The sequence below is a fragment of the Phoenix dactylifera genome, chromosome 5, assembly GCF_009389715.1.
Source record: "Phoenix dactylifera cultivar Barhee BC4 chromosome 5, palm_55x_up_171113_PBpolish2nd_filt_p, whole genome shotgun sequence".
Classification (NCBI taxonomy): Eukaryota; Viridiplantae; Streptophyta; class Magnoliopsida; order Arecales; family Arecaceae; genus Phoenix; species Phoenix dactylifera.
Genome location: NC_052396.1, coordinates 1,961,879 through 1,989,516, shown reverse-complemented (window position 1 = coordinate 1,989,516; position 27,638 = coordinate 1,961,879). Strand labels below are relative to the sequence as shown.

The 27,638-nt window shown below is 39.8% G+C and overlaps 2 protein-coding genes across 7 annotated transcripts; one reads left to right on the top strand and one right to left on the bottom strand.

Moving 5' to 3' along the window:
• The first annotated feature begins 9,427 nt into the window (after positions 1-9,427).
• LOC103703961 (ubiquitin-like protein 5) lies at positions 9,428-15,213 on the top strand. The gene is made up of 2 exons (XM_008787058.4): positions 9,428-9,760; positions 14,950-15,213. Exon 1 carries the CDS (start codon positions 9,533-9,535, stop codon positions 9,752-9,754), a length of 222 nt encoding a protein of 73 aa, XP_008785280.1. The 5' UTR covers positions 9,428-9,532; the 3' UTR covers positions 9,755-9,760; positions 14,950-15,213.
• A 5,598-nt stretch (positions 15,214-20,811) lies between these two features.
• LOC103703960 (auxin response factor 18-like) lies at positions 20,812-26,565 on the bottom strand. 6 transcript variants are annotated; one of them, XM_039126465.1, is made up of 7 exons: positions 26,103-26,562; positions 25,921-26,002; positions 25,664-25,724; positions 24,401-25,572; positions 22,045-22,961; positions 21,354-21,419; positions 20,812-21,076 (listed from the first exon to the last, which is right to left on the bottom strand). In XM_039126465.1, exons 4-7 carry the CDS (start codon positions 25,532-25,534, stop codon positions 20,992-20,994), a joined length of 2,202 nt encoding a protein of 733 aa, XP_038982393.1. In that variant the 5' UTR covers positions 25,535-25,572; positions 25,664-25,724; positions 25,921-26,002; positions 26,103-26,562; the 3' UTR covers positions 20,812-20,991. The 6 variants fall into 6 exon arrangements, 4 of the variants coding, with proteins under 4 accessions (XP_038982393.1, XP_038982394.1, XP_038982392.1 ...); XM_039126466.1 differs by having other exon boundaries at positions 25,921-25,998; XM_039126464.1 differs by having other exon boundaries at positions 25,921-26,562.
• Between the last annotated feature and the right edge of the window lie 1,073 nt (positions 26,566-27,638).

Here is a 27,638-nt window from a genome sequence, read left to right as displayed (position 1 = left end):
CTGGTATTTAGTCATTCGTGCTCAAGGATCATGTGCTTAGGTTTGAGCTTGGATCATGTTCTAACCACGAGTGGTTCTTTTGAGCAAAAAACACCCGAGTATTTTGAACTCAGAAGTGGGAAAAAGAAAAGAAATATAAATAAATAACAGAAGAAATTAAAGGTTATATGTTGAAGACATAATTGCTCGGCCGGTGTCTTGAAAAGTTGCCACGGTTTCTCTCTTGGTCTAAGAGCTTAACGGAGGAGACGGCGACAGACCGATCCGTTTTGTCGGCTGCGGTAATGTTTCAATCGTTCTGCCGGCGTCGGTATAACTTTTCCATCGCCACAGCCTCGCATGTCAAAGTTTCGGATCTCCGCCGGTGATTTCATGTTTTGTGGGGAAAGGGCTCGGACTTTGACTCCGTGTCTGTCGAAAAGTATTTATATATGAGATTGAGCTTAGAGTTGATTGGATTAATGTCGGATTAAATGTCAAGTGGAACTCGATGATAGGATCAAGGGTATCCACAGGATGACATGGGCTGCCAAGTTTCAAACCTTGTGTCAGATCCAGGGCTATGTAATTGGACTTGATGCTATTAATGGCATGTTTGGTTGGACGAGATGGACACTATAATAGAAATGAGAACGAGTAACTTTAATTCTAACTATTCGGTTGAGGAAATTTTCATTCCTATTTCAGTTCCAAAGGAAAATAAGAATGCTTGAGTCCTCCAAAATCCAATCTCTACTCTAGTATTAAAATCCTATTTTTGATTTTTGATTCCGGTCACGAATCAAACACATGATGATTATGGCCATTTCGATTTCTATTTCAATTCATTTCTATTCTGATTCCAATTCTAATTTAGACCGCGGACCAAACGTATCCTTATATTTGTATTTTTAACAATACAAATATATTTGCTATAGCCAAATATTTTTAAAATATAAATATGATGGCCGAGATAATCAAAATAGTGGAGATAATAGAGGCAATAATGGTGTTGCTCGCGACAATAACGATTGAGTGTCGGAGATGCAATGATATACACAGTAGCAATGGCGAGAATAACAGAACCTGCCTAACAATGGAAGAAATGGAATGACCGTCAATGCAAGCATTGACTAGTGCATTTTCTCACTGATTCCACTGGTTCTCGATTGCTGTACACAACCACATCTTCTTCATTAACCCTCGCGCGGAGGAGAGTGAGCTAGGTAAGAATGGTGGCGATGAAAATAATGACGGTGAGAATGGTGGTCGAGATGATGATATAGAAAACGTTAATAATGGTGATAGTTAAAGATATAAGAAATAATTCTTTTACTTTTGTTTTTTTAAAAAATAATGGATATAACTTCTGGAAGTAGCAATAAAAATAATAGCATGAAATATATTTTTTTTAATCTCAGTTTATATGATTCTATTTTTATAAAATAAAATAAAAAACAAAAGCGTTGTCAAGTAAAATACAATCAAATAATGTCCAAACCTCATCTGACAGGAAAATGGTTAACAACACATACCATGGGCGATAGATTCCGAACTATTTTTTCACCTATTCCTAGAATCCGTAAAACGTGTCCAGCTGCAGTCTTTTAGAAATTCGCAACTTTCATTTGTGAATGATGTTTAAAACCATAAAACATCATGATTTTGCGTTACGTTCAAATACATTGCCAATGTGATTTAACATTTTTTCCAAGCAAATTAATCTGTTCGTATCTGTCTGGATTTTTTATTTTCATTTTTTTTTTAGGCTCTTTTCTGTCCTTCCTCACCGCTGCTACCGTCAACCCTTCATCACAGTAAATAAGAAAAGACAATTAAAACCGAACCCATCGAAGAGGTATTTTAGGCTGTCATTATGGCATGCAAATTAAGGGCAGCAAAACTAATCGGTCGCTTTAATCCCGTCCAAATTTTAGGTGCAATCATGCAGTCTAATGGGCTCTAATCAAGACAAACGGTTGGTCCCCTCTTTTTCCCCCATTGTTTCCAGTCTTTCTCCGGTAATAGCTTAATTACAAACAAAACAACGCGGCAGATGGAGAGTTCCCATCCCTCACATCCTCTCTCTCTCTCTCTCTCTCGCCCCTGCGCGCGCGCGCATTTCTTCCCCTACCCCTTGCCTTTTCTCCCATGGAAGCAATGATGCTCCCTCACTCTCTCTCTGGGTGCATGCAGACTTTGGGGGCCTACTTCGCTCAAATGCACGGGGCCTCCATGTCTCCGGTTGCGTGAAATGGAGGGTTACGAGAGTGGGCCCATGAAAACATGCATGTACGGCGCAAAAAGCCATCCATCCAGGGAGGGGGAGCCGGGGAGGGCATGGCTCCCCAATAAATAGGATACACTTAAAACTCCCTCAAACAGCTGATTTACTCGTACTCATGTTTTCGCTTTGGGACCTTTCTCAGCTCCTTGATGATTGTTCGACACGCCTCCGGAATGTACGTCTCTTTCTCTTTTGCTGTACCTTTGATTGCTTGACACACTTCCAATATTTTGCACTCCCAACAGGAGGGTCACCTTGGCACGCGTACAATTAATGTGGTGCTGCCAAACTTATGCGTGAAGAATGACCTACATTCCTCAGCGGGTCCCGCGGTGGGACCATGCAAATTGACAGTACTCCCTTCCACCAAACTGGAATGATCCTCTCTCATATGTATAAATCTCTAGCCTGTGGTTGAAGTGCAAGGGTCTCGGTATTGTTTGTCCGTCCATCCATGACACGATCGATACACTGCCTCCTATATGGGCTAGTCCTGGCTCGAGGCTCAGTTGTCGCACCTCGGACAGCAATTGGCCCTCCGTGTTAATTCATGGGTCGCAACTAGATCGACAGCCATTGTTTGGTTCCCGGTCATGTCGGATGGGAGACATAGAATAATCTTTATTCGTGCTCAAATCATAATGGAGTGCTCTGTGCTATCTGAGATGGCGATTGACACAGCGAAGCTGCACCCGTCTTCTAGGAAAAAAGCTGGAAGAAATGCATGCACGCTGTCTGCCTCATGGCCTGAATTGATGGTACACTGCATGAGAAGTAAAACGTGCTACCAAACGATGATGAAACAAAGTCAGATCGACGGCCATTAATCTATCTGAGACGGCTGAATTGTACACGTTAACGATGATCGAACAACACGAATATTCTTTCGAGTCTCATGCATGGCTAGCTACTAGTTTCGAGACTTGGACGGTAATAAGATTAATTTCGTATGGTAACCCGAAGGGAAGATTTCCTTATGGCACGTTGCTCAGGGATGAAGTCTCATGTATTTTAAGACATCTCTCTGTGCGTGTTTGTGGTGGATTGTTCGTGCTTATGCCCTTTATTTCTCTCCTCTTCTACAGTATCATAGTTGCAGGGTCGAGTTGTCGTCGTGGCGGTTGTTGGCTCTTGACAATTGGATCGGGGGACAATGAAAGGAGACTAAAAGGACAGGATTTCTAATTGCACCATATGGACTCCGTCAGCGACCAGCTACCCGATTAAAACATCCTACCGAACGAGATAAAGCTAACGATCTCAGCATATATCTTGCCAGTACGTGCATGCTGGTCCTTGGTTGGGTAACGATTACGTCTGTGGCCACATCCTGTTTCCGTCTTTGAATTTTTAGCACACTGTAGCTGGAAGCCAGGGACCGAGCGTCATTACCGTTTTCGTGAAAAGATGGCAGAACCGGCGACAAAAACTGAGAAGTGTGAAACGAGCTTTTAGAAAGCGCGTGGAAAGCACAAACGATTGCATGGTAGATCTTGGGAAGCTACCATGGCAGTAATTACTCCAAAGTGGGTTCTTATGATTTTAAGCTTATCCACGTAGTGCCGCTAAATTCCGGCCTGGCTGGCGGGGTGCCTTAAGATTTGTGCCGATGAGGCCGCTCGAGTTGGACCCGCAAGGTTGGTCCAAGACGACTCCAAGTTTCCATTGTAGGGGCTCGTTCAATATTCATGTTTATCAGTCTATGTTTTACATGAGACTCATATTCAGCATTGATATTTTGTTAAATATTATCTATAATGTTCCAAACAAAGTGCAAAGAAACCCTTCACTTGGAGTGCCAAGACCAGCTAAAACTCAAATGACAAATCATATATTTAAGAAAATAGCATTCAACAAGGAATAGTAGGAATAATGCACGTACCACCTTATGCTCTATTATATTTAACCCCCCGACGAAGACAGATATTAGATATAAGTTTCTTGTCTATCTCTTCGCAAGATGCCAGTCTCCATTCCTCTCCCACTGTCCCTAGCTCTCAGCTCGAACTCGTTTCCCTTTCTCTCCATCCTCTCAAAACCCTAGGGTAAAAGGATCCGAGGGGGCAACTTGATCACTAGTTGTCGATGGCTTGAGGGCCACCTACTTGGCACCCTCTCTTCTCCTCAGAAGTTATTTTCCATTGGAGTTATTTTCCATTTGGTAGATGAAGTCGGAAGCTTGGAGATCTTTTGGATGCATCAACGCATTTCTTTAGGAATTAGAAATTGGAAATAGGGACATAGTAGTACTTGAAATTATATGATTAGATATGCATACTTATTTTCATAAGCTTATAGATGATAAGGGCTAGGAATCCTTGGTGCTGTCCTGCTGGCTTGCATCCAAGTCAAGCAAGAATCGTGTTATGGTCTCAATCAGTACTTCATCAATGCGTGTTTGTGTTTGTTGTGATGAATCTGCGGTCTTCCCTTTCGAGCTCTGCAAGAAAGAAAGAATAACATCATTTAGTTACGTACAGAAAGTCTTTCTAGTTTTTACTCACAATACACACCTTGTTGTTTTTTGCATTGTAATCCATTTTTGTTTCTCTTATATAGTATTTATTATAAGAGTGGGAAGGGAACGATTGGTGGTGGAATAAACAAGACAAATAGATGCTGAAAGTAATTATAATGGTGAAAACGTGAGAGAGTTGGAAGTGAGTTTTTTCATTGTACATCTTTGACAAGGTGATCCCTAGCTAGATGGCAAAACTTTTAGTGGATCGATTGCAAACAATCTTCCAAACACCTAAAGAAAATTTCTTTCGTCGGAGAAGTTTTTAGTTGCACGATTGCTTTAAATACGTTGCACAGTATCAAAAGGAAGCAGTAAACTATATTTCTCATAAAATATAAGCTAGCATGAGACTTGTAATTAAATGATCGAGAAATGCATGCCAGAAACGTGTCCTCACGTAGTTGGAATAGAATCCCTAACTCACCAGGTGTGCTATTATTTGAAAATTAAATCAGACTAGATAAAGATCCAACTCAGGTGACGACTCCATATATGGGGCAAGAGTTTAGTTGGTACGTAGCGTCGTATATAAAGTAAGTTAAGAGAATATCAACACACAGCATTCATATATAAAAAGATCAAAGACTCATCATGGAAAAAAACTAAAGGAAGATTAATTAACAATTTTAGTAATACATTATCTTTAAGAAAAGTCTTTCATGGATAATGAGATATCATATAAGAAGAGGCATAATACATAAAAAGTGTAATAGTGATGGTGGCTCTTGAAAGCATCATGCAAAACATTATCCACAGTGATTGGCTACATAATTTACAACATGATTTTAATCTAAGATGCTGTGAGCTTGAAGGAATCTTGAACTTTATTTGCAAGAGATAACTTACTGATGCTACCCTGCATCTCTTGGATGGCCTTATTCTTGTATCCACCATGCCGATTAGCTCATCAAACCGAAAAAAAAAACATAGACATCTAATCAGTTGCTTCAAATAGTAATCTTATTTAGTTTTCTTTTTGTCAAAAGAAAAGAAGTAGATAACAACCTTGTAGTCTAAGCAATTTTTATGCCATAAGAAAGAGGTACAACAGATGTACTTTTGTGATAAGACAGCCAGCTAAGATAAACAAATTTCAAGAATTGAAATGCTCTATTTCCATAACTTCATAATTATAACCTTCACAAACACATCCATCATTGCCTTCTTTTGATGGATTTTATGGATTGTCCACCGTACATTATTGTTAAAAATGAATCCCAACTTTTCTAGGCTAGTAAAATTATTCGGCTTGCGGAAGACATTAACTGGTGTCACCATGAGAGTTTGGTGATAGAAGCAGAAGCCCATATGAAACCATCCATGAAACATAGACCATTGATGCTCTCATTAAGTTGTCTAAATCCTTATCTTGGTTCAATTGAGTAACACCTTATAAAGGGCAAAGGTATGCAGGACATCATGAAAGGTTCATGCACTATATAAATTCTTCCTAAAGTACAAAAGTCGAGAAGCCTAGCAAATCGTTTTTTCTTCTTCTCCTCTCTAGTGGATGATATCCGTTCATTGCTTTATTTCTATGAAATCGTCTTTATAGAATAATTTTACCCTTCATTTTATGTGAAAGAAGATGATTTTGAGAAACTGTGCACATTCAATTACCACGATCACTTGTTTTATCACGATGGCTTGGCCCAAAACATAAAGATGAGCTCTAATGCAAGCATAAGTAGTCATTTTTTCCAAAGCATACAACATTTGGAATATGACCATCATTCACATCACACGATAACATATTCAGAAAACTAAGTGGGTTTAGTCACCATAGAAGTTATGATGCATGAAAACTTACTGCATAGGTTGAGGAACTACAAGAAATGAATAGAAAAATAATCTAATGTTTCATATATTTGAAGCAAGCTTTTAGAATTTCAAGGCAATTGGTCTTCAGCTAGTTTCCTTTGCATCCCCAGTTGTAGTTTCCAATCAGAAATCCACCTTTCTCCTATTTTTTACAACTTCTTTTCACCTTGCTACACAACATGGCCCCAAGTACAACGAAGTATGAGATAAATAATGCAAGCAAATGCCGAATTCAATCCACGAAAGCCTTTGAGGAACAAAAGCTGAAGAATAAACTAACGCCATATCAATTTAACTACGGCTAAAAAGTATGATACAAATTAGCAAATGATTATTAAATGCGACGGAAAGAGGCATGGGAGAATCCACATCCATTGCAGGCAGCAAGCTACCTGTTTAACAATAACTTCGTACTTTCTTAAGCACTGATATTGTCTCTTGTCATCCTCCATGGACATTCTTCGAAGGCCCTCTCTCTCTCTAGGAATGTATATATCTAGGTATATGGTGGGATATCTGCAATCTACCTTTGAGGATGAGAGGGTGCTTTATAGAGGAGGAGCCAAAAAGTATGGGATTGGCATGAGAAATGAGGATGCTGTTAGAATCTTCTTCTTCCTTTCCTTTTCTTTTCAAAGCATTTTTAAGAGGATAACTAATGTATGTCAACTGAAAAAAGGTGCCGTTATGACAGGAATGGCTTTTGGAGAAGGCTGCAGAAAAGGAAAGGAAACCGTTATTCAATGCTACATTTTAATTATACTCTCCTGGGAGCAAGAACACAACACGCGTGATGGCACCAGGTGAACGGAAGGAGAGGGAAGGGATAAAGTGATGTCAAAGAAAACTCCTTTGACGGGAGGTGCAAAAACATAACTGCTGCTCTCACAGCTTTTACCACCACTGCTTCAGAAGCAAAGGGAATTGAGATTGCTTGAACGAGAATTATCATGACAAACTTTTGATATCTGATGAGATAGACATTGAATGGAAGATTCTCCTTTTCCCTTCCTTTCTTCCTCTCTAAATATAGTGCAAATGCATGAAAGCCACCAGAGACCGTTGCATGAAGTGCCAACATGTACATCTATCTGTCTTGAGAAATTGCTGGGGAATCATGCACGTTCCATAGAGATAAATGCATGCTTCCGAATCTGTCACCTTGATCTTTCAAAACACATTCATTTTTGACGTACAGAGATTTCTGCAGTGGTGTTGGTACCTTAGATTTGTCTAGTTAGAAAATAGTTTCTATTTTTATTTTAGTAAATATTTTTAAAATTTATGGCAAAAGACTGTTTATGCTCTTTTATCCTCTGTTAAACACTATGGAGGTGTATTTCTGATGATTTTATTCGAAGCACTTTCTAAGTCCGTGTTTTCAACCTCTAATTTTGAATGACCATCAGCTTTGCTTAAATTTTGCATCGCCACAATAATGTCATTTCCTTTTTTGAAACATGATAAGCGTTAGTCATCTAAAAATGCTAAGCATTGAAAGAATGGTAAAAAATAAAGGCTAATTCTTGATGATCTTACTCGAAACTTATTTTAGACCAATATTAAAACTTACATAACCAAGTTTTGTTGTGTAAGTTGCTTTAAGTAGCTACCTTAAAATAAACTAGCACTCAGTTACTCCAGATACATGTTAGATTTTTTTTTTTTTTCGAGTGTTATAACATGGATGGACATGTGCCCTTCTACTATATGTCCTTCTTCTATATAAAAGAATTTTAGAAAAAGCAGGATTTTTTATGGGTACAAATTGGAAATCTTAAAGGACTTGATATAGGTACATTTTTAAAATCTTATGTTCCTTATCTCGCATTCTTGATCAATTCATGGCAGCTAATATAGTTGCTCTTATTGTATGAAATCTGATCCTTTTGCATATATCCTTGTCCGGTCTCCATGCTACCTATTTCTTTTTTTTCTTGATGTGAAATCCACAAATCCTTTTGATCAATCAAGAGATAGGTGCAGAGATGCAAGATTTGAGATTTATATTTTTGGATCACGCTAAATTTAGAAAGGTATTGGATTATTAAGCCAACTTTATGGGTTATATTGAATTCAATTTCTAATGAGACGTTTCTAGCTCGCAACCCAAATCTTTACCCATATTATTATGTAAATTGAACTTGCCCCTTGTTTTGGTCTGGGCAAATATGGGTATTTCTCGGCAGAGATGGGTATTATATTTGAGATGGGTTCAAAGGTGGGATATATATATCTTAAGATGCGGGTCTGTCACTCAATTATACATGTCTCAAGGATAGAAGGACCTATTCTTTTTTAAATATTTATTACTTTGCCTACTTATTTAGATCTTTATGTCGATATGACTAGTTAGGAATTCGATATTTTTGAACTAAATAAAGTGTCATTTTTTTTAAAAAAAAATTAGTGCTAGCAATATAGGGATGCATGATAAAATGGAGAAATAAAGATCTAGAACAGGTAAGTGGAGGTCAAGAACCATCAGTCATATGTATGCATTTGGATGAATTTTAATAATAAAGAAAATGGATGAATATGGCTGCTATGGATATAATCATATAGATGCAAAATAATAATATTAAAATAGTTCCGAGGCTTCTAGAACTTTCCCTATAATTTAGCCAGTTCAGTGTATAATTTATCAAAAAGGCTAATTATGTACCTAAACCTAACCGATGTTGTTTTTTGCGGTGAAGAAAAATGCGAAATTGATGTTCTCATAAATTTACGATCCTCTTTCTCCGCATTACCGCCGTTAATTTATAAATTATTTTTTTAGGCACGCGTACATAAGCACGTGCACCATGAGCAATAATAAGCTGGAAAACACGGTGGGCGAGCCCACGCGAAGAAGAGCGAAAGAGGGGCTAGGGTTTTGATAAAGAAAAGGTGGGGGTATCGAAGGGCGAAGGTCGGCGAAGATGATCGAGGTGGTGCTGAACGATCGGCTGGGGAAGAAGGTGCGGGTGAAGTGCAACGAGGACGACACGATCGGCGATCTCAAGAAGCTAGTGGCGGCGCAGACCGGGACCAAGGCCGAGAAGATCCGCATCCAGAAGTGGTACAACATCTACAAGGACCACATCACCCTGCGTGACTACGAGATCCACGACGGCATGGGCCTCGAGCTCTACTACAACTAATCGAAGGTGATCTTACCCGATCCCTCATCTCCGTGGTTGTCTATTTTTCTCTGAATTTCTAAGTATTTGGTGTGTTTGGATGATAGCCTGACTGGGTTTTTGAGAATTGGGGCTGGAGTATAGAAAATCTGGTCTCTTAGAATTAAATTACCCATCCTTCCAGACTGTTTCGGGCATTTTCTTTCAAGATTCTGCTTTTTATTTCGTGCAGTGGTATGTCTGGATGATGAACCGACTGGATTCAACATGTGACTAGAAACGTGGGTTTTCAAATTAATTTAAAACTTGTTTTAGATTCTTTTTCGTATTTCATCTATTTGGGATGAGGTCCTTTTGGATATTACTAGCTTCTGGTTTTTATCTTCTGGAACGGTGTGCTTGTTTGGATCGTAGTTTGAGTGGGTTCGCGAATTGGGTCAAGCACGGTTTGAAGAAAAAAAGAGTAGAAAGGTGGGATCTTTGTAATTAAATGAGCAAAATCCTGTCGTCTAACAAAATTTGAGTGCTGCAAGTTGTACCTTGCAAAGGTGAAGAGAGTATTACAGATGTCCATGCTAAGAGAGATGCGCGGAGCATAGTAATTGGAACAATGGCTATATGGTTTGATTTGCCAAAGTTGACACAATCAACCCTTGAAAGAATCATTTCATTGATCCATCAAATATAAATCCATATTTACCCAAATTACCATAACCATTACCATCAAACCTGATTTCTGTGAAGGGCTACTTGTGATGTTATTGCGAGCTTTGTATAAAATCCTTTCTCTTAACTTCCATCCATCTTATTCTTCTCTTCCGAACTTTGAGATTCAAATACCTTTCTTCATGAAATTCAGATAATTGTTTTTATGTGTTCATACCATCTCAACAGGAATTTTTTCGGGTTCTTTAATATGCCTTATTTATTAAAAATCCTGATTTTTCTAGTTTGATCACTCATTCATCTTGACTTTCCTATTTTTACTACACCTTTTTAAGCCTCCTTATTGCACAACATTTTGAGCTGTATATCATCGTGGCCTATATTGCCTTCCGTAGTTTTTTTAAATTGAGTTGCTGACATATACATCCATTACAAAAACACCCCAATAGCTTCTTGCAACTTCAACCATCCAACTCTAGTTTTATGTATTTCTCATTTATCTTTCCCTCTGGTTTTTTACTAATAGTTCCTTTAGAACAAATCAATCAAAACTCTTACTATTGTCATCCAAATTGCAATTGTATTGTACTTTCTTTATGTTTAACAGAGTTTAAACCATTAACATGTAAGATTTATTTTTATCTCAATTTAGCATTTATTCTTATTCTCTTCCTATCAATGAATACTATCACTCTGGATCGAGAGATTTTGTGTGTGTGTGTGTGTGTGTGTGTTGGGGGGGTGAGGGTAATGCTAGAACCCCTCATTAGGTTAGGGGGTGAAGAGAAAGTCAGAATCTCTTGTTTGGATTGTAAAATAAGGAGAGAAGAGCAACGGAGAGAAATCTCTTCTCTCCTAATCCAGCTTTTTTTAATTTCTTTGAGCCTTGTTTGGATTGAGGGAATTGGAGAGAAGAGAAAGAGACGACAGAAAGCAAGAATTCCCTGTTTGGTTATAGGAGAAGTGGGTGAAAGCAGGACTCGCTTGTTTGTTAGGAAAAGAAGAGAAGATCTAGCCAGTTTCTCTCATTTGTTTAGGAATTTAGTAAGGAGATAAGGGAAGAGAAAATTAAAATCCCTTGTTTGGATAGACAAGTTAGGAGAGGAGAAATAGAGAAGTGTTTTAACTCCAAACCCTCTTTTTTGATCTCTCCAAAAGTGGAGAGATTTGGAGAGAAGAGAAACTTAGTGGAGAGATTTGGAGAGAAGAGAAGCTTACTTCTCTTTTGTTTCCTCTTGCTTCTAGAGTTCTTTGCTTTTCCTTTCTCTTCTTGTCTCTTGGATCCAAAATTCTTTTCTTTTTTTCTCTCTCTTCCTTTCTATTTTCTCATGTTAGAAATTCTCCTCTCTTCCTTTCCATTTTCTTCACTTGTCCCTAAACCATCTGCAGATAGTAAATACTATGGTACATGCTCTTGGATATTGAGAACATTTCCATGGATGACTTGCATAATGATATGAGCTTACTGTTGATCCTTGATATAAGCACTCTGTGACTGAAAATACACACTGTTTGATAACTACTCCTAATGCTTTCCACTTTCCTAGCATGAATTTACTTAATAATTTAAATGTTGTAATTCTGCAAATGTAGGTACTTCGATACCCTGGCAAACAATGCATGCACTTAAATTATTGGAATTTGCTGGTGCAAACTTCTAATCACCTCATTTACTGATGAATGAAGAGGAGAAATGGAATCCTTTCACATTGTCGCATCATGCAATCTCTAAATTTGAAAAATTTATGTTAGAGGCACTTAGTTGACTTTGTGGTAACCTAATTCAGAATCAACCTTATGCATGAAGCCTGGTATTATCGTCCATAGCACACATCAAATCTTTTTTCGGCTTACAATGTACAACATATACGGAATACTTCTAGTACATGCTGATTTATTTACAGGATCTCTAGAAATTATTCTCTTTAAGGAACCACCTTTTCACGAAAGCATCTTATTTGCTGAAATGATGGATCTCAGTTTTGATTTCTCTTCCTTCAGCTTAACAATGATGCTTCAGTTATTTACTTATAAGCCTGTTGGCCTCTTACGTTAAGAGTTCCATCATCCTAAGTAGGCTTATTAGAGAAACAAGTGCTGAATTAATATACTAAGAAGGAACTTTCTTGAGACCACATTATGGTAAATAAATCGATGGCATCTTCAGAACATGAAATAATTTTTGCAGATCTTGGTTGGCACTAAAATAAGAAATGCTATTCAATTTGCATGACTATATCAAACTGTTGCAATTTTTTTAGCAAGCTCTGCTTAAAATGAGTCCCAATGCACTGTTATCATGCTGTTTCACTTGCCTTTGCAATTGTCAAAATCAAAAACTGAAAGACGAATTGCCAATTAAGGAGTCACTCATGAAAATTGTTTGCTGGAAGATCTGATATGCGACCATGTGTGGTATTAATAGTATAACATACTTTTTACAAGTGACTGTCAGATTACCACTGTGAACATTATATGCTATTTGTTGTCAACTCTAAAAGAAAAAATATCAATTCCAGTTTCCGAATGTGCTTGCAATGGAGATGCGATGCAATGTTGCTTCTAAAACAAATCTTTACAATAAAGTGTGTACATATAATGCATTGGCCAGAACAATACATATCATGGTGCGTGCCATACCAACACAAGGCATGGGTTGGCACCTGTTTGATCAGATGAGAAAAGGAGGGGAGGGGGGGGGGGGTCGCAGAAATAGGATGCATTGTGGTTCACCTGGAAAACAGTGCTGGGGTTGTTGGCTGACAAGTTGTAGTTGGTACTCAGTACTGCTTCGACTGGCCAGTAGAGGTTAACAGGGTAAGAAAGCTGAGTCCAAGGATGGAAGCTGAGAATAAAAACTACCAAGAGTAGCCTCTCTCACAACATTTAGGTGTTCACTTGATCCTCTAATCTTCATAAATAGTGGAATGGAATACCCCCCAGACTCTTTCCTGCATTCTCATCTTATTATTAGAATGCCTATCTTTCCAGCCACACTGGCCACGTGTCACCAAAGTTGTCATGTACTAAACTGGCTGAGCTTTAGGTTTTATCATATCCTCTCTCTATGAGGATGACTTTGAAGCAACTGTACAACAAACCAGCATTTAAAAGATTTATCCGTCCTAACTTGTTTCTTGGAAATAATTATGCAAAAAGAAAATGATGATCCTAAGAGGAGTATTAGCCTTCCAGATAGTTCTGATGTTTCTGCTTACCGCCTTGCTATAACTTAAGAATTGGTAAGCATTGAATTCCTATACTTGAAATATAGAAATAGGCACGTCTTGATTTCTTTTGAAGTTTTGGGTCTCAGAGATCAGCCATAAATTAGCTCGTCTTTCAGCTTTGAGTTCTTATTCAAGTGTTGGATCACACTTGTCGGGAGCAAGATAAGAGAATTTTTAAGGATTGCCTGTCTTGAAGCACGATTTCAACGAATGCATTAGTGTATACCAAAGGCGGAACCAGTTGGGCAGTAGATTAATAGGAACAAACCCAGGCTTGGTCTAGTAGTTTCATACCATCCTCATGGAGGACTTTTAAGGTTCAAGTCCCTTTGATGTGTATCCAGGATATCAACTGAGTGGCTGCATCAACACCCACTCAAATAGAAACCACATCTGAGTAAGTCAGATGGCAGATTGTCTGCTTTTTGCAAACTCCCTGTTGCGGTATGATGATTAATTGAGATATGGATGATTTGCTCATCACAGATGATTCAACAAGATCCGATGTTGATCTGAATGATGTCTAAAGAAGTTGATCCATGGGTTGAATGTCTAATGGATGAAAATTTGTCAGGCTAGGGAAAATTGCCTGGCTTGCATCGATGAATTGCTAAGAACATATTATCTGTTGAAAGAGAAGTCATTCACCAAACCAATGTCATAGGTGGTTGTGATGATTGCCTAATAATCAAGACGAGTGATCTTAGGCCTGTTAGAATATCTCCCTGCAACTTGCAGAATTTGTTGTAGGATGTGATAGTCATTTGTGCCAAAGCCTTGAGTGTCTACTGTTCTGTATTTCTAGTTATATCATCTGCTATCAATATATAAATAAAGCACTACTAACTGTTGAGAATTGATAATGTGGTGCACACTGGAGATCTTAAAATTTGTTGCATGCGGTGCACCGTTGGTCTCGTTAATTCTCTCTCTCTCTCTCTCTCACTCTCTCTCTCTCTTTCTCTCTCACTTGCTGGTAGCAATTGGTTGAAATCCATAAAATAGAAATTTGGCATGGCATGAATCCATAGTATTCAGTGATGTCATGGCTGTAATTATGGATGTTCATTTCTATCATTTGTTCGATTATTTCTGCATTAGCTTGTATTACTTTTTATAGAATACAGTTATTTGGCTTCCTCTCTCTCTCTCTCTCTCTCTCTCTCTCTCTCTCTCTATATATATATATATATATATATATATATATGCAGGGTGATTCAGGCCTTGTTGTTAGAGGAAGCTTCTGGTTTTTTGGTTTATAAAATTCTTACTGCTGTAAAAGCGAAATGTCTCACGCGATTGATGTGGTCTCGTATGCAGGTGAGTTGGTTGTTCCAAATGCATGCAGGCGTCGCTTATGGTAAAAATGTATGCAGTTTGGTAATTGATACGAGCCATGAAGTCGGCAACAATGACTAATGGGTACTGTTGTATGCATGTTCGATCTGGAAATTTAATTAAACATATGATTGATATCTCGTTTGTTTGTTTGTGGACATATGAGTGAGTACTGGTGTTCCTGGACATATGATTGATATCTAGTTATGAGGCATTTTACTAGTTTGCTTGTGGTAATGTCAGCCATGAAGTTTTGCAGTTGCCTAAACTGAAATGAAATATAGCTCGTGGTCTACTTGTGAAGCAGTAAACGACTAAAGGCTGCTATCTTGATATAATTCTTCTCGAGAAGTGTTTTAACTTACAACATGTGTATTTTAGTTTAGTTAGACCAGACTAAAATATACATGTTCTAATTTAGACTTATTTGCAACGTCATATTAAACTTGCAATATCAAATTTAGTTAGATGTCATCTAAACATGTAATGTCTAAATTGTGGTCAACTTCGACATTTTGGATTGGTTAGATGAATCAGCATGATTTGCCGCGTAGTCTGTTCGAAACAGACACCCGAAGGGTCTGAATTACGTTCCATTTAAATGTGGTCGTCATCTTCTTCCTTCCTTCTTTTTTTTTTTTCTTTTTTTTTTTTTTTTTTAATTAGACCGGATGATTCATACAAAACACATACGGATGCATTCAATAAAATGTCCTCACTGGAGCAAGCAAACGCGGGTTGTATATTTCTCTTACCATCCAGTTTTTTTTAACCGAGTCGATACCCTATGAGAGAATAATACTGAATCTTAAAAGCTGAAGGGGCAAGTGAGGGCAAACCCAGAAACCGCAATTCCATTAACAAAAACTCTGTCGAACGGTAGCATGCGATGTGGCAAAGGGGATCGAGTCTTTCGTATACCACTATCGTTCTTTTAATTTTTTGTGATTGGTACGGTGAAGTCGCTCCCTGGGGAAGTCTGAGGTCTAACAGCGCGCTGAGCATGCCACTCACCTTCACGAATTGCACCAGCTCTATTTCTAGGACCGTTCTCCTTGCGCCACGAAGCGGGGCAAGCTGGTGTAGGATAACATAGGAATCTCATGAAAAAAAGGAGGGGAAAAGCTAAATAGTTGATGGGTAACTATTCCAGTTGCATCACTTACAGTCACTCATGCATAGTTTGCAAGGAAAAAGTGAAGTACTTTAATCGTACCTGAAGCTTCATCTGCGACTCTCCCTCCTTTGCGAATCTTTTTCTTTTCCGGTTTTCATGAACATATTTATATTATAGTCGTGTAATATATCCACTTTATAGAAAAATTACATTACTTTACACAGCATGTTTATGGCTGTTGATGTTAAAAAAGAAAAAAGTATTACGTCTCTCCTGGTCTCAGATGGTGAGGCAGCTCACCGGTGCACGAGTACGATGACTGGACGTGCAGGCCACTGCTGTTTTATCCGCCTGTTCTGCAGACGAACGTCTGTCTCGTTACGCCCGCTCTGGGCCTTTCTTTGTGCAACAAGTACCAACCAAACCACACGCAAATTGATATTATTAATAATCTATTCCAGGCCCGAATGCTGGACTTATTCAAGCTGTCTCAAGCATGAGAATAGGATCTGGAATAGGTTTAACACCAGCAAACATGCATGTTAACAGGAGGATAAAAACTACATTTTTTCAAGGGTACACACGAAAAAATTTAACTCCTTCCCCTTTTTATATGGATAAAAAATATCCTGAAAAGTCACTCAATTTGCCTAGCCAAAGACAAAGTTATTTGACCAAATCTATTCTATTATATAATGCCAATTCTCTTGATATATGCATGCATGAGGTATGTCCTTCTACTCCTATCCCGCTTTCCATTACGTTTTTACTTACCCCGCCTCTTCCTCTCAGATATCTATGTTTTCTATATATATATATATATATATATATATATATATATATGGCATATTCTAGTATGGGAAGGAATATGTATTCTTGTTTTAACTTTTCCATATTCTTGTGCCAAATTTGGCCATAAATTGTGGTAACATTTTAGGATGCTTTTTAGTCTTTGTCCACTGGCTTCTCTTCACATATGGTAAGTTTAAGCAACTGACACAAGTGTTCGAATGGATGAACATTGGATCCCATCCAAAAACATTGATTTTTGTGATAATTAAAATAAAGCTCACAACATAGCGCTCTCTCTCTCTCTCTCTCTCTCTATTTTTTTTTTCCCCTTTGAAATAACAAAATTATTATCTTTACCTTTCATATTAGATGTGATCAATGAATTAAACCAAATTTCTAGCATCATTATAAGAGATTTTACCCATTTGACCAATGTGCATGCTTTACTCAAGCACGTCGACGTATCTAAGTGCAAAACAAGTACAATAGTTAGAATATTTAACCATAGGAAGAGACCAGAGTTACGTCTTTCATGCGAAAGATGCTTAGATCTCACGGCACTTCGAACTCCATCATTTATCTATCTGCACATATTTTAAAGCGGGCCGTGGATGATGCAAAGGTGAATTTGCACGAGCGAGGGAAGCAGAATCACTTTCTTCGCTCGAGAGATACATGCCCATCCCCAGGGGAATCAATAGACTGTAATAAGCCGGGAAAGGAGACTAATTAATCACGACCAAATGGCAAAAGGAGATTGATAGCCAGTCCGCTCCACGCCATGTTCCAAGTATTTGTTGTTCGAGCCGATGCGGAAGAAATGGCGGGTTTTAATGACCGGAGCGAGTCAAAATCCAGAAACCGGATCGGGAGGAACCGGCCTGCAGTGACGACACATGCCTCGAGAATCGCGTCATCTTGCCGTCTCTTTACAAAACGGTTGCACCCCTTGTTTCCACGAGAAAAATATATATTCTAATGAGCGCTGAAAGCAAGGAGTCCTTCCGTTACCATGAGGTCCTCGGAAGGCCGGTAAAACTCTTTTTTTAAAGACATTTATTATGTTGCATTTGATCGTTTTGACTGGATTTGTCCCATTTGAAGAGATATTGGAACGCTTTTCCATAACGAGGGGATTAATCTCAGGGTCCTAGTTTAATGCTCGCTAAGTCCCGGCGTCATCCAATTACATCTGAAATAGCAAGCATAAAACTGAAAAAAATTAGTTTTATTATTTCTTCATATAAGTAGTATAAGCATCTGCTTTGATATATTCTTATATAGCAAAAGCTAGGTGTGATTGTCATGCGGTCGCTCAATCCATAGATTGGATGTAAGAACTGGTGATTAGTAAACCAGAAGATGGGATCCGATCAATACTACTATCTATTCATTTATTGCACAAATCCTGAACTGCCATATGAGTTCATAAGCTTAGCAATAATCTGTTGGATGCTTGGTAATAATAATCCTATTTATGAGCTAGGCAAGAAGGCTCTTATATTTTAAAATACAGTAATTGTGGTAAGAAGTCCATCCATATGTGCTGGAATTCCATGCCAAACATTATTAAAATAAAAGGAAAAATGAAATAAACAGAAAGCATAACCTGTTTGCTAGCTTAGAAGAAAATGATTTCAGAATCAGTTAATAATAATCCAACCAGGTGTTACCGGCTTGAGAAATAAAAAAGTGGAGAGGTAAAGGCAAATTCGGAATTTCTTTTCTCCTCAACGTTCCGGTCAATAACAAGAAGGTGGGATCCACGAGATGGCACAGCAATGGCAAGCGTATACCGCACGTGATGGGGTTCATGGCAGCGTCTCGGACCCCGACACCCATGTGGGCGAATGTGTCACAAACGAAACTTTTTTTTTTTCTTGGGCCCTAAGGCCGACGGTGTTGCGTCTAGAAACATATTAAGCGTGCTAATTATTGAATATTTTTTGATTTTGAATCTAGCTTTAGATTTTAGTTTTGAGTCGGATTGGGATAGAAAAAAATCACCAAAACCAAAATTGTAGTCAGAATCGGACACGAAATAAAAAAGTTTTAAATTTTTAAAAATATTGTTCAAAATATTTCTATTTAAATTCAGTTAAAATGACTGAGGATAGGTAAAATATTTAGATATCCGATCCGTTGTGTCGTGGTGGCTGTCCCTCTCATCTGGTCTAATCTCATTTCACGTGGATCGACGGGCAGACCGGACAGGCAGTCGACCCGATGCTGCCCCGCGCTGACCGCTCCAAGTTTCTCCTTTTTATATCACTAAAAAAATATTATCCGTACGTCCTTAGAATTAAAATCCTTTTATGGTACTTGGGGTTTGTTCGGCAATCCCAATAACCACGTATCATAATCATATTCCTTTCCCCTGCCGCAGGGTGTGGAATTGTATACACATTGTGAGTCTAATGCACACGAGGGCGTACTTTATGGGCACTCACATGAGATGATTATTAATCTTTTTATTTATATATATATATTATTATTTTTATTTTAATACGAAAACACCTCATCAACCAACCAAACCCCGAAATAGGCAAGAAAAATTTGCCAGCTACCTTGATGAGATGATTCCCAAGGACTCTCATTGTATATATTCATAATAAATTTAAATAATATTTTTACCTGGTCATCATTCATAAGCACCAGTTTTCGTTTCAGCGATGCCATCGTTCCATAAAAAAAAAAAAAGGTCAAAAACTTAACTTTTCATACTAGGTATAATTTCTTTCTTTTTAAGCGATGAATCAATCGGGCAACTTATCCCTTTGCTTTCATCTTTCGAATCCAAACAAGTGCTGGAATGAGTAACAGTTTGATTTTTTGTTTCAAACAATTTGATGCACCACGACCATCCTGTTCGGCAGGAATAATAATGGATGCCGGAAAGACGAGCACAACGAAAATGCTTGGGTGCGCGACGCCTACCATTTGAATGCGACCGATGCCGACCAGCTTGGCCTTTTTGACTTGGAGGTAAAGGGATAAAAGAGCAATAATTATACGCGCGCCCAAAAGGAAGGGTCCTTTATCTGAATGCAAAGCAAAGCAGCACGCCTTTTGCTTGCTGGAAAAATAACATTAATTGCTTGATTTCTACAAGGATAAACCGACCAATGGTTTGATGAACCTTTGCATAGCATAAATTATATTAAGTTGGGTGAAAACTTGTTCGATCTAGCTTTGGGATTACATGGAGAGCAAGGATGCCAGTTTCCAACTATATTTCGTACATGAAGCAGGGGTCTATATCACCGGCTTTACCATTAAATACAAGTACAATAAAAGATGCAAATCCTGATGAATTCAGACAGTCACTGCACGCATCGGTACAAAGACGAAAAAGATCAACAATAACAATGGAGTGGCAGTTCTAAAATGTATCAAAGGAATCCGACTTTAGGAAAGTAAGCAGGCCCCAGTACCACACCACCAAGCGTCGGCTTTCCTCGCTGTAAATTGCAGCAGCTTTCGAGAGGCCAACTTCGTTCCAGTACAAACATCTAATGATCGCTCGTGCAATAATAGCTACATTGGGGACTCAATTCCACCATCGGTCGCTTTACCATCTTTGTTCCCAACGATCTAATTCTTTTGAATTATTATAATAACTGACTTCTTTCATTATGAGCATTACCTACCAGGAAGCTCGCATTGGCAAAAGACAGGCCACCAAATCCAGCAAAAGGAGGAAAAACCATTAATAAAACAATAAAGATATAAAGGTACGTCACCAAGCTTCTGCTCCTTTTTTTTACTTCTCATGATAGAGAATCTCTGATATACCAGCTACGGTAGAACCAAACCAGGACTTGCAAAAAATAGTCTTAAAAAGGGTTGGATGCATCAACTGCAGCACTGAAATATGCAACGAATGATGCAGGTAGTACTTATCTGAAAATAACATTAAATGTCAGTATCGAGGAACAAGACCCCAAATTTCCTTTCGAATCATCATCACCATGTTTATAACCACCTCAAACATGAACATAACCGTCGCGCCCTGTGCACAACCATTTAGGTTGGGGTTCATAAAAGACGTAATTAACTATGTCCATCTTCTTACTAGATAGGAACAGGCGCTAACGACCAGTCATACAAGTCTATTAAACAATTTCTGCAAAGGCTTTTTGCAACTCCATACTACGCGCATTCTGAAACATCCTTTTGGGGGCATCACTGCATTCATTCCTGATAAAAGTGCAAAAAGCCTATGAAGGGGTTGTGGTTCTGATGACAAATGCATGAAGCAGCAATTTCCAGGAAGAAACATGAGAAGAAAAATCCTTCTATTAATTTAAGATGATAAAACAAAGTCTAGAGCCAGAGCCCATTCCGGGCATTGAAATAACAGAGAAAACTGTCTCCGGGAACTTCAATCAGCATTCATAAACAAAAGGGTCCATGAAGATGGTGCTAAACAACACTTGCTCGCTCAACTGTACATTTGATGAGAGAGTTTGCCTACCTTCCTAAATTGTCGCTGCCTGAATCTGCTAATATCGTCAGCCTCCGTGCCGTTTTCATGAACTCGCTGCAATAGTAGAAACTAATAGCTGTCAGAGAAGTTAAATTAAATTCTCAGACACTCCAAAGCTTTCAAAACAAGTTAAGTTAAGTCAAAAGGATGAATATAAGAAAGATAAAGTGGTGGAAAGCAACATACTACCACCTACACCAATATAACCACCAGAAATGCAGGATTTCCGATTATCATAGGAATAGCTAAGGTCATTTTTCAAGTTCAGATATGCCATCGGAAGCAGACTGCCTTTCTCGCGAATGTGCTTATCTGAACTTCATGGTTAGACAGAATAAAATGGATTATGTTTAAGTCACAACTCAAAAATGTAATATCCGAGATGCAATTATCTAAGAAACATCATTTTACAACTACTAGAGGTCTACCACACAACATACACAGATTGCAGCTGGGTATGATATATTTAATATTAAGATAGAAGCCATGGAAAGCTTTATTTAGTTCATCTAAATATCAGGGAAAAAGGAAAATGCTACTAAAAGAGAGAAAGGCGCACTGCTACGGTATCTTGTAAGGGGACACACCGGACTCAAAACCAATTACCATAAATTTCCATCAGCAAGAGAGGCAAACTCTAGGAACTCCATATGCTATAAGCTCTGATTGTATTCCTCACCTGAACGGTTCATCTCCAGTTTGTTTAACTGCGCCCACTGCATCTCGGTAGAGCACATGGCTCATCATCTCCGATTTATCAATCCCAAACATGTCAGCAAGCCTCCCATACAGCTCTTCATATGAGCCAAGGACAGAAAGGTCCAGCGTGCGACCTACATCCTCTGATTCCATGAACACCTTGCAATGTCCAGTCTCCAGACCAAGCTCAGATGCTTGGCGATCCCTGTACCATGGAAATCCCTCACATGACGAATTCTCTGCAAGCCCGTTTTGATGAACTGCAGAGCCAGAACCATCTGATACGTTTGTGGTCCTTTCAGGATTACCATCCAGTGAACTGTTTCCAGTAACTCCAGGGGAGACTGTGTCCCCAGAATTGCTCAAAGATATCTGCTGTTCGGTGAGTATCGGCTGCCCAAAGAGGACCAACTGAGGTGACTTTCCATTGCATAATTTCTTTGTTCTCTGAGATGGAGTGGCAGTGGTTAACAAACAAGACACATTGTCATGAATGGCAGGATTGCCAATGATAAGTCCTGTAGAGATTCTAGAGTGTGCAGTGGCTTGATCAAGCCGGTGAAGCCCAGCATGGAACAGATCTGACTGCAGTTTGTTGAGGCGGAGATCTGATAGAGCTAAACCAAATTGAGCATGCCTGGCTCCCTGTATGCCTGCAGGAGTGCTGTCCGGGAAGCAGCACAAGGGGCTGCTGCTGGGCCCAAAGGGGTTTCTGGGGAAAGACGGAGTTGGAAGCTGGCCTTCAATGGGAAAATCAGGGCGTTGGGGGATGCAAATCTTCTTCCGCGGTGGTGAGAAGGGTGCTAAATGGATAGCCGGCATGTTAGAAACCAGTTCTACCAGCCATGGGCTCACACGTTTCACATTCTGCAATAAATCTGGTTCATCCCATGTCACCTGCAGGCAAAACCATTTCAAGGGAAGGTTACAGTCCAGCAATGAATTAGAGAAATAAATGAAAAATGAGAAACAAAAACAAAGTTTCAGAGGTTGTGATGCTGAAAAACAAGAGAGCCATTTGTACAATGCACAGAAGGAAAAAAACAGATACTTAAGGAGGTCATGAAGAAAGTATGTCTATGAAAATACAACCCATTAAGTTATTCATGTCTAAGGTTATCTTTTGTATAGCTCAGGAAAGAAAGGTACGCGTATCATCAGCATGTCGAATATCATATCAAAGCTTCAGTCAAATGTTGATTAGAACTAACAAGAGGAGCTTCAAAATAAATATTTCTCTCGTCTATTTTGTCTACTAGAAATAGTTGGTTTGTGAGTGAGCCATATAATTCACAAGGTTCAAACAAAATGAAGAAAAAAGAGGTGCAGAAAACATGGTAATGCAGAGACTTCAAAAAAATATTTTAATTTGTTTTGAATAAAATGAATCATTTAAGAGTTAGTTGTTCAACAAAAATACACTCTTACATTGAAAGCAATACATATAAAGCACTCATCTTTTGAAAGCAAATAATGCTAGGCTTCTGCCGGATTTCTATGCAAACACCTTTAGTCTATATCCTGCTTAGATATACATGTTCTTAGCCAAAAGCGCAGACAAAATCCTGAGCAAGGTCTTCCATAATTAAGTTGATGCTAAAAAAGGATATACTGTGATTATTCATGATGATCCGAATTTGGAAATAGAAGCAAGTAATATGAATAGATATTCTAATTTGGCAGGTAAGACAACTATTGATGCATGATTCCAGAAGAAATCAATCATATCAATCAAACTCAGAAGAAAAGAGGATTCTTTACAAAACATACGTAGCACAAATCTACAAATAGCAAGCATGATTTATATTCCAGAAGCAAAGCTCCAGGCAATGTCTCATTGTAGGGAAGGCAAAATTAGAGCAAAACATAATACATCTGCATGAGCACTAACAATACATACAAGCATACATCAGGTTTCATAGATAATAACTTGAGCATAGGTAGAAAAAATAGTACACAAATGATTGCGGCAAAGTTCCTTTGCAGCTCATGGTAGATAAGTAAGAACACATGCAGGCTATAAAAATGGTCGGTATACAAGTTCACCCTAAAGCTGTCCCTCTTCTACAATGAAAGAAGCAAGAAATCACAAGTAAAATGAATGGAGTAATGAAAGGGTAAACAGAACTAGATTGGCACCCAAAACGTAAGGTTTTCTTCTTCTATGCCAACAAAATTTGCTGGTCCAAAACCAACATTATAAGTTAAAAGGAGACCAGAGTTTAAAACATTGAGGCCAAACTATGCACAGATAAAGGAATTACTACATAAATAACACAAAATAATAGAATGCATAATAATTTCCACAGTCCATGTATGCTGCATAGAAAGGATACCTGAAGAAGCCTCCAAGGTGAATTAGGCCATCCTATCGGATCTGCAACCTGAACAGAAGATATCGTCCCCATGAACCAGCTGATCCTCGAGGAGTCCTCGGTTTCGAAAGCCATCTTAAATCTCATCCCCGGGCACCACCGGATTCTCATCGCTGCCTTCACCGCTGCAGCTTTCACACAGAACTCAGGTGTACCAGCTCTTGGGTAGTAGATTACCTCGAGAGGCTGCCCATTAGCGGCAAGTGTTGCCGCCTCAATAACGGAATCGGCCCTCACTCGACCCCTTCCCCTCATATTACCACCAGAATCCAAGTTACCACCATTTCCATTGCTTCTCATCAACTTATTCTCTTCTTCCCTTAGGAAGACAGAAAAACCCCCATAGGCTGAGACACAGTTTCCGGTGGGGGGATTCCACCCGGACGGAGACTCATGCCCTCCACCGACCCCTCTTTTGGCCCGTCTGATCCCCACACAGAGATCCCCATTCTCTGCTCTCAGGAACACGATCGAATCGCCAGCGACAAGCTTCTTCTGGTTCACAAAAGTGCTCCACCCAGTGGTAAGCAAGTGGCGGCGAGGGGTCCCTCTGTATATATGCCTGAACTTCCAAACCTCGCCATGCACATCCTTGGCAAGAACAGTCTGGACTGGAGGGTCCGCCGAGTAGTCCAACCGCGGGAAGATGGTCTCGGCGCAGTAGCGAGGAACAGAGAAGCCCCCACCGTTGTTGGCGTCCGACTGGGTCAGCGTCTTGGCAAAAGAAGCAGGCTTTTCCTGTACATCAGCCGCGTTGCTACCGAGGCCCATTCCATCATCATCGCCAGAGTCCGGCTCATTGGATCGAACTGGAACCATGTGGATCTTGGCAAACACCTCGTCCGTCTCCGGATCTGCCATGAATTTCACAACAGTCACCCGGCAAAGGACGAGCGCCGGGACACGGGGAAAGCTCCCAAAGTCCACGATGCCTTGGGCGTGCTCTGCGTGGCCCTGGGGGAAGTAGTACACCTTGGAGTTCACCGCCGGCATCTGAACCATCCCTCCGGCGCATGCGTGCCAGAGCTGGGAGTCCAAGCACTTATCAGCGTCCTTCATCGATTCTTTGACAGGTTCGCTGCTGAATGTGATCATGGTTCTGATTAGTCTCCGACTAATTTTTTCAGCGAATGCTGTGAAGGAAACAAGATTTCTTTTAGTTTTGGACATAAAAACCACTTCGCCTAACGATAATTCCGGCAGTGAAACTTAGAAAGCTCTCACCTTTTAACAAAGCAAAGCCATCGAATCTTCTACCATCAACAATTCCTTCTTTCGCAAATTCCTGAAGACAACGACTCGAAGCAAAGAAGAACTAAAAATTAGCTTTAAGGCATGCACTAAAAAAAAAGATCCACGATAAACATGAAGGTCATCGAAAACTCTTAAAAAATGGAGGAAATTTGCTAAAGAATCAGAGGGAAGCGAACACAATTTTTAAAAAGAAGGGAATAAATTAACGAATCAATCCAATCTCTTACCTTTCTACGAGAAACACCGCTACCAGAGAAAGAACCAGAGAAATCCCAATTCAGTTAAGAGAATCCGAGAAATCCCACCTGTCTGCAAGCTTCTTTTAGGAATTTCCTTGAAGATCAAAACCCAAACCCCAACTCGCCTTAATGAACACTAGGAAACCCTAAGCTAAATAAAAGAAACTTACCCTTTCCCCCGAGGAAACTTCAAAGCTTCGACAACAGACACCCTATACTCTCAAACTCTAGAAACCCAGTCCACAGCGCGATACAACCTACAGCCTTTTAACTGAAAAACCACAAGACCAGAGCACCAACAACGCAATACCATCTCCCAAAATCCCCTTTCTTCCCCCAAGAGGTGACGGGTTTCTCAGCAAATGCTCACCATTTCTATACCACCCAGCTCCAAATCCAATCCGCAAGCCCAAATCGCCGCAGAGACCTCTTCATTCAGCAGAGAATCCTCGCCAAGTTGGAATCTTTTCTCTTCTGATCCCCACTCCGCCCTCAGATCCTAAGAATTCCTGCACAGATTCAGAGGGAATCGCCTCATTCTCCGGTGGTAGTGAGATTCCCTCCAAACAGCAACAAAAGCGCAAGGAGAAACAGAGAGGACGACTACCTTCACACCATTCCTCTACTCCTCCCCCCTCCCCTCTCTCTCTCCCTCCCCCTCTTCTCAGATCTCTTATAACGTCTCTCTCTCTCTCTCTCTCTCTCTCTCTCCCTCTCCCTGACAGGCTCACACACTCTCTCACCACATTTTTCTTTCGTTTGTCTAGAGAAGAAAAAAAATATAAATATAAAAGGCAATGTTGCCGGTGCTAGTAGGTCGGGTGGACCGGGATCCGAAACCAACGCGAATCTGACCTGAAACGAGACCCAACCTCTGGCTCAAACCCGTCAAATCTTGCATCGACCCGACCCACTTGGGTCTTCAAAAAGAAAGAAAAAAAAAGAAGAAAGACCCTAAAAATAAATAAATAAATAAATAAGAATAAGTAGCGGTCATAATTTAGACTTATTCATGCGACATTGATCTGCTGCAGCGGCAGTAGGAGGATGGGTGGAGGATCGGATACATGTTGTGAAACAGAGCACATGGTTTTGATGAGGTGACACGTGCAGCGATAAACGGGGTTCGTTTTCGGATAAACCGGGGTTCGGAAGAAGAAGGATAGATGGGGGGTTTAAAAAGGCGGTTTACGTTGTACCCATAAAATAATAATAACAACAATAAAGGTTGTTTACGAAAGGAGCGGCGATCTGACCGGCCTCGTGGGTTTTCCGATCTTTTGGTCGGGCGACGGGATCCTCCACGCGGCGACGTCGCCAATTCATCGCCCACGAGATCCGTGCTGTTTGCCCTTACTGTTCCACTCATTTACAGGAGGGCCACTGCACTTCCTCGCCCTCCGATGACGGATATGCCCTCGCTTGAAGAGCAAATTAGTTTGCCGTAAACGGTCCCGCTATGTTGCTATAATGGTGCCGTTGATTAATGACGGTTCTGTCAACTTGCGTTACATTTATGGTTGTGTTGGGGGAATAAGATTTTTCCCCCCAAGTGACATAAATGCCCCCAAGAAGCCGCACAATCGCCGACCCTGAACGGCCAAAGTCGGCGTCCGACCTCGAAACGCCCGACCTCAAGACATCCGACCTCGAGACCTCCGACCTAGGAAAATCCTGATGCTCAAGGTCTACCCTTGTCAGCCACC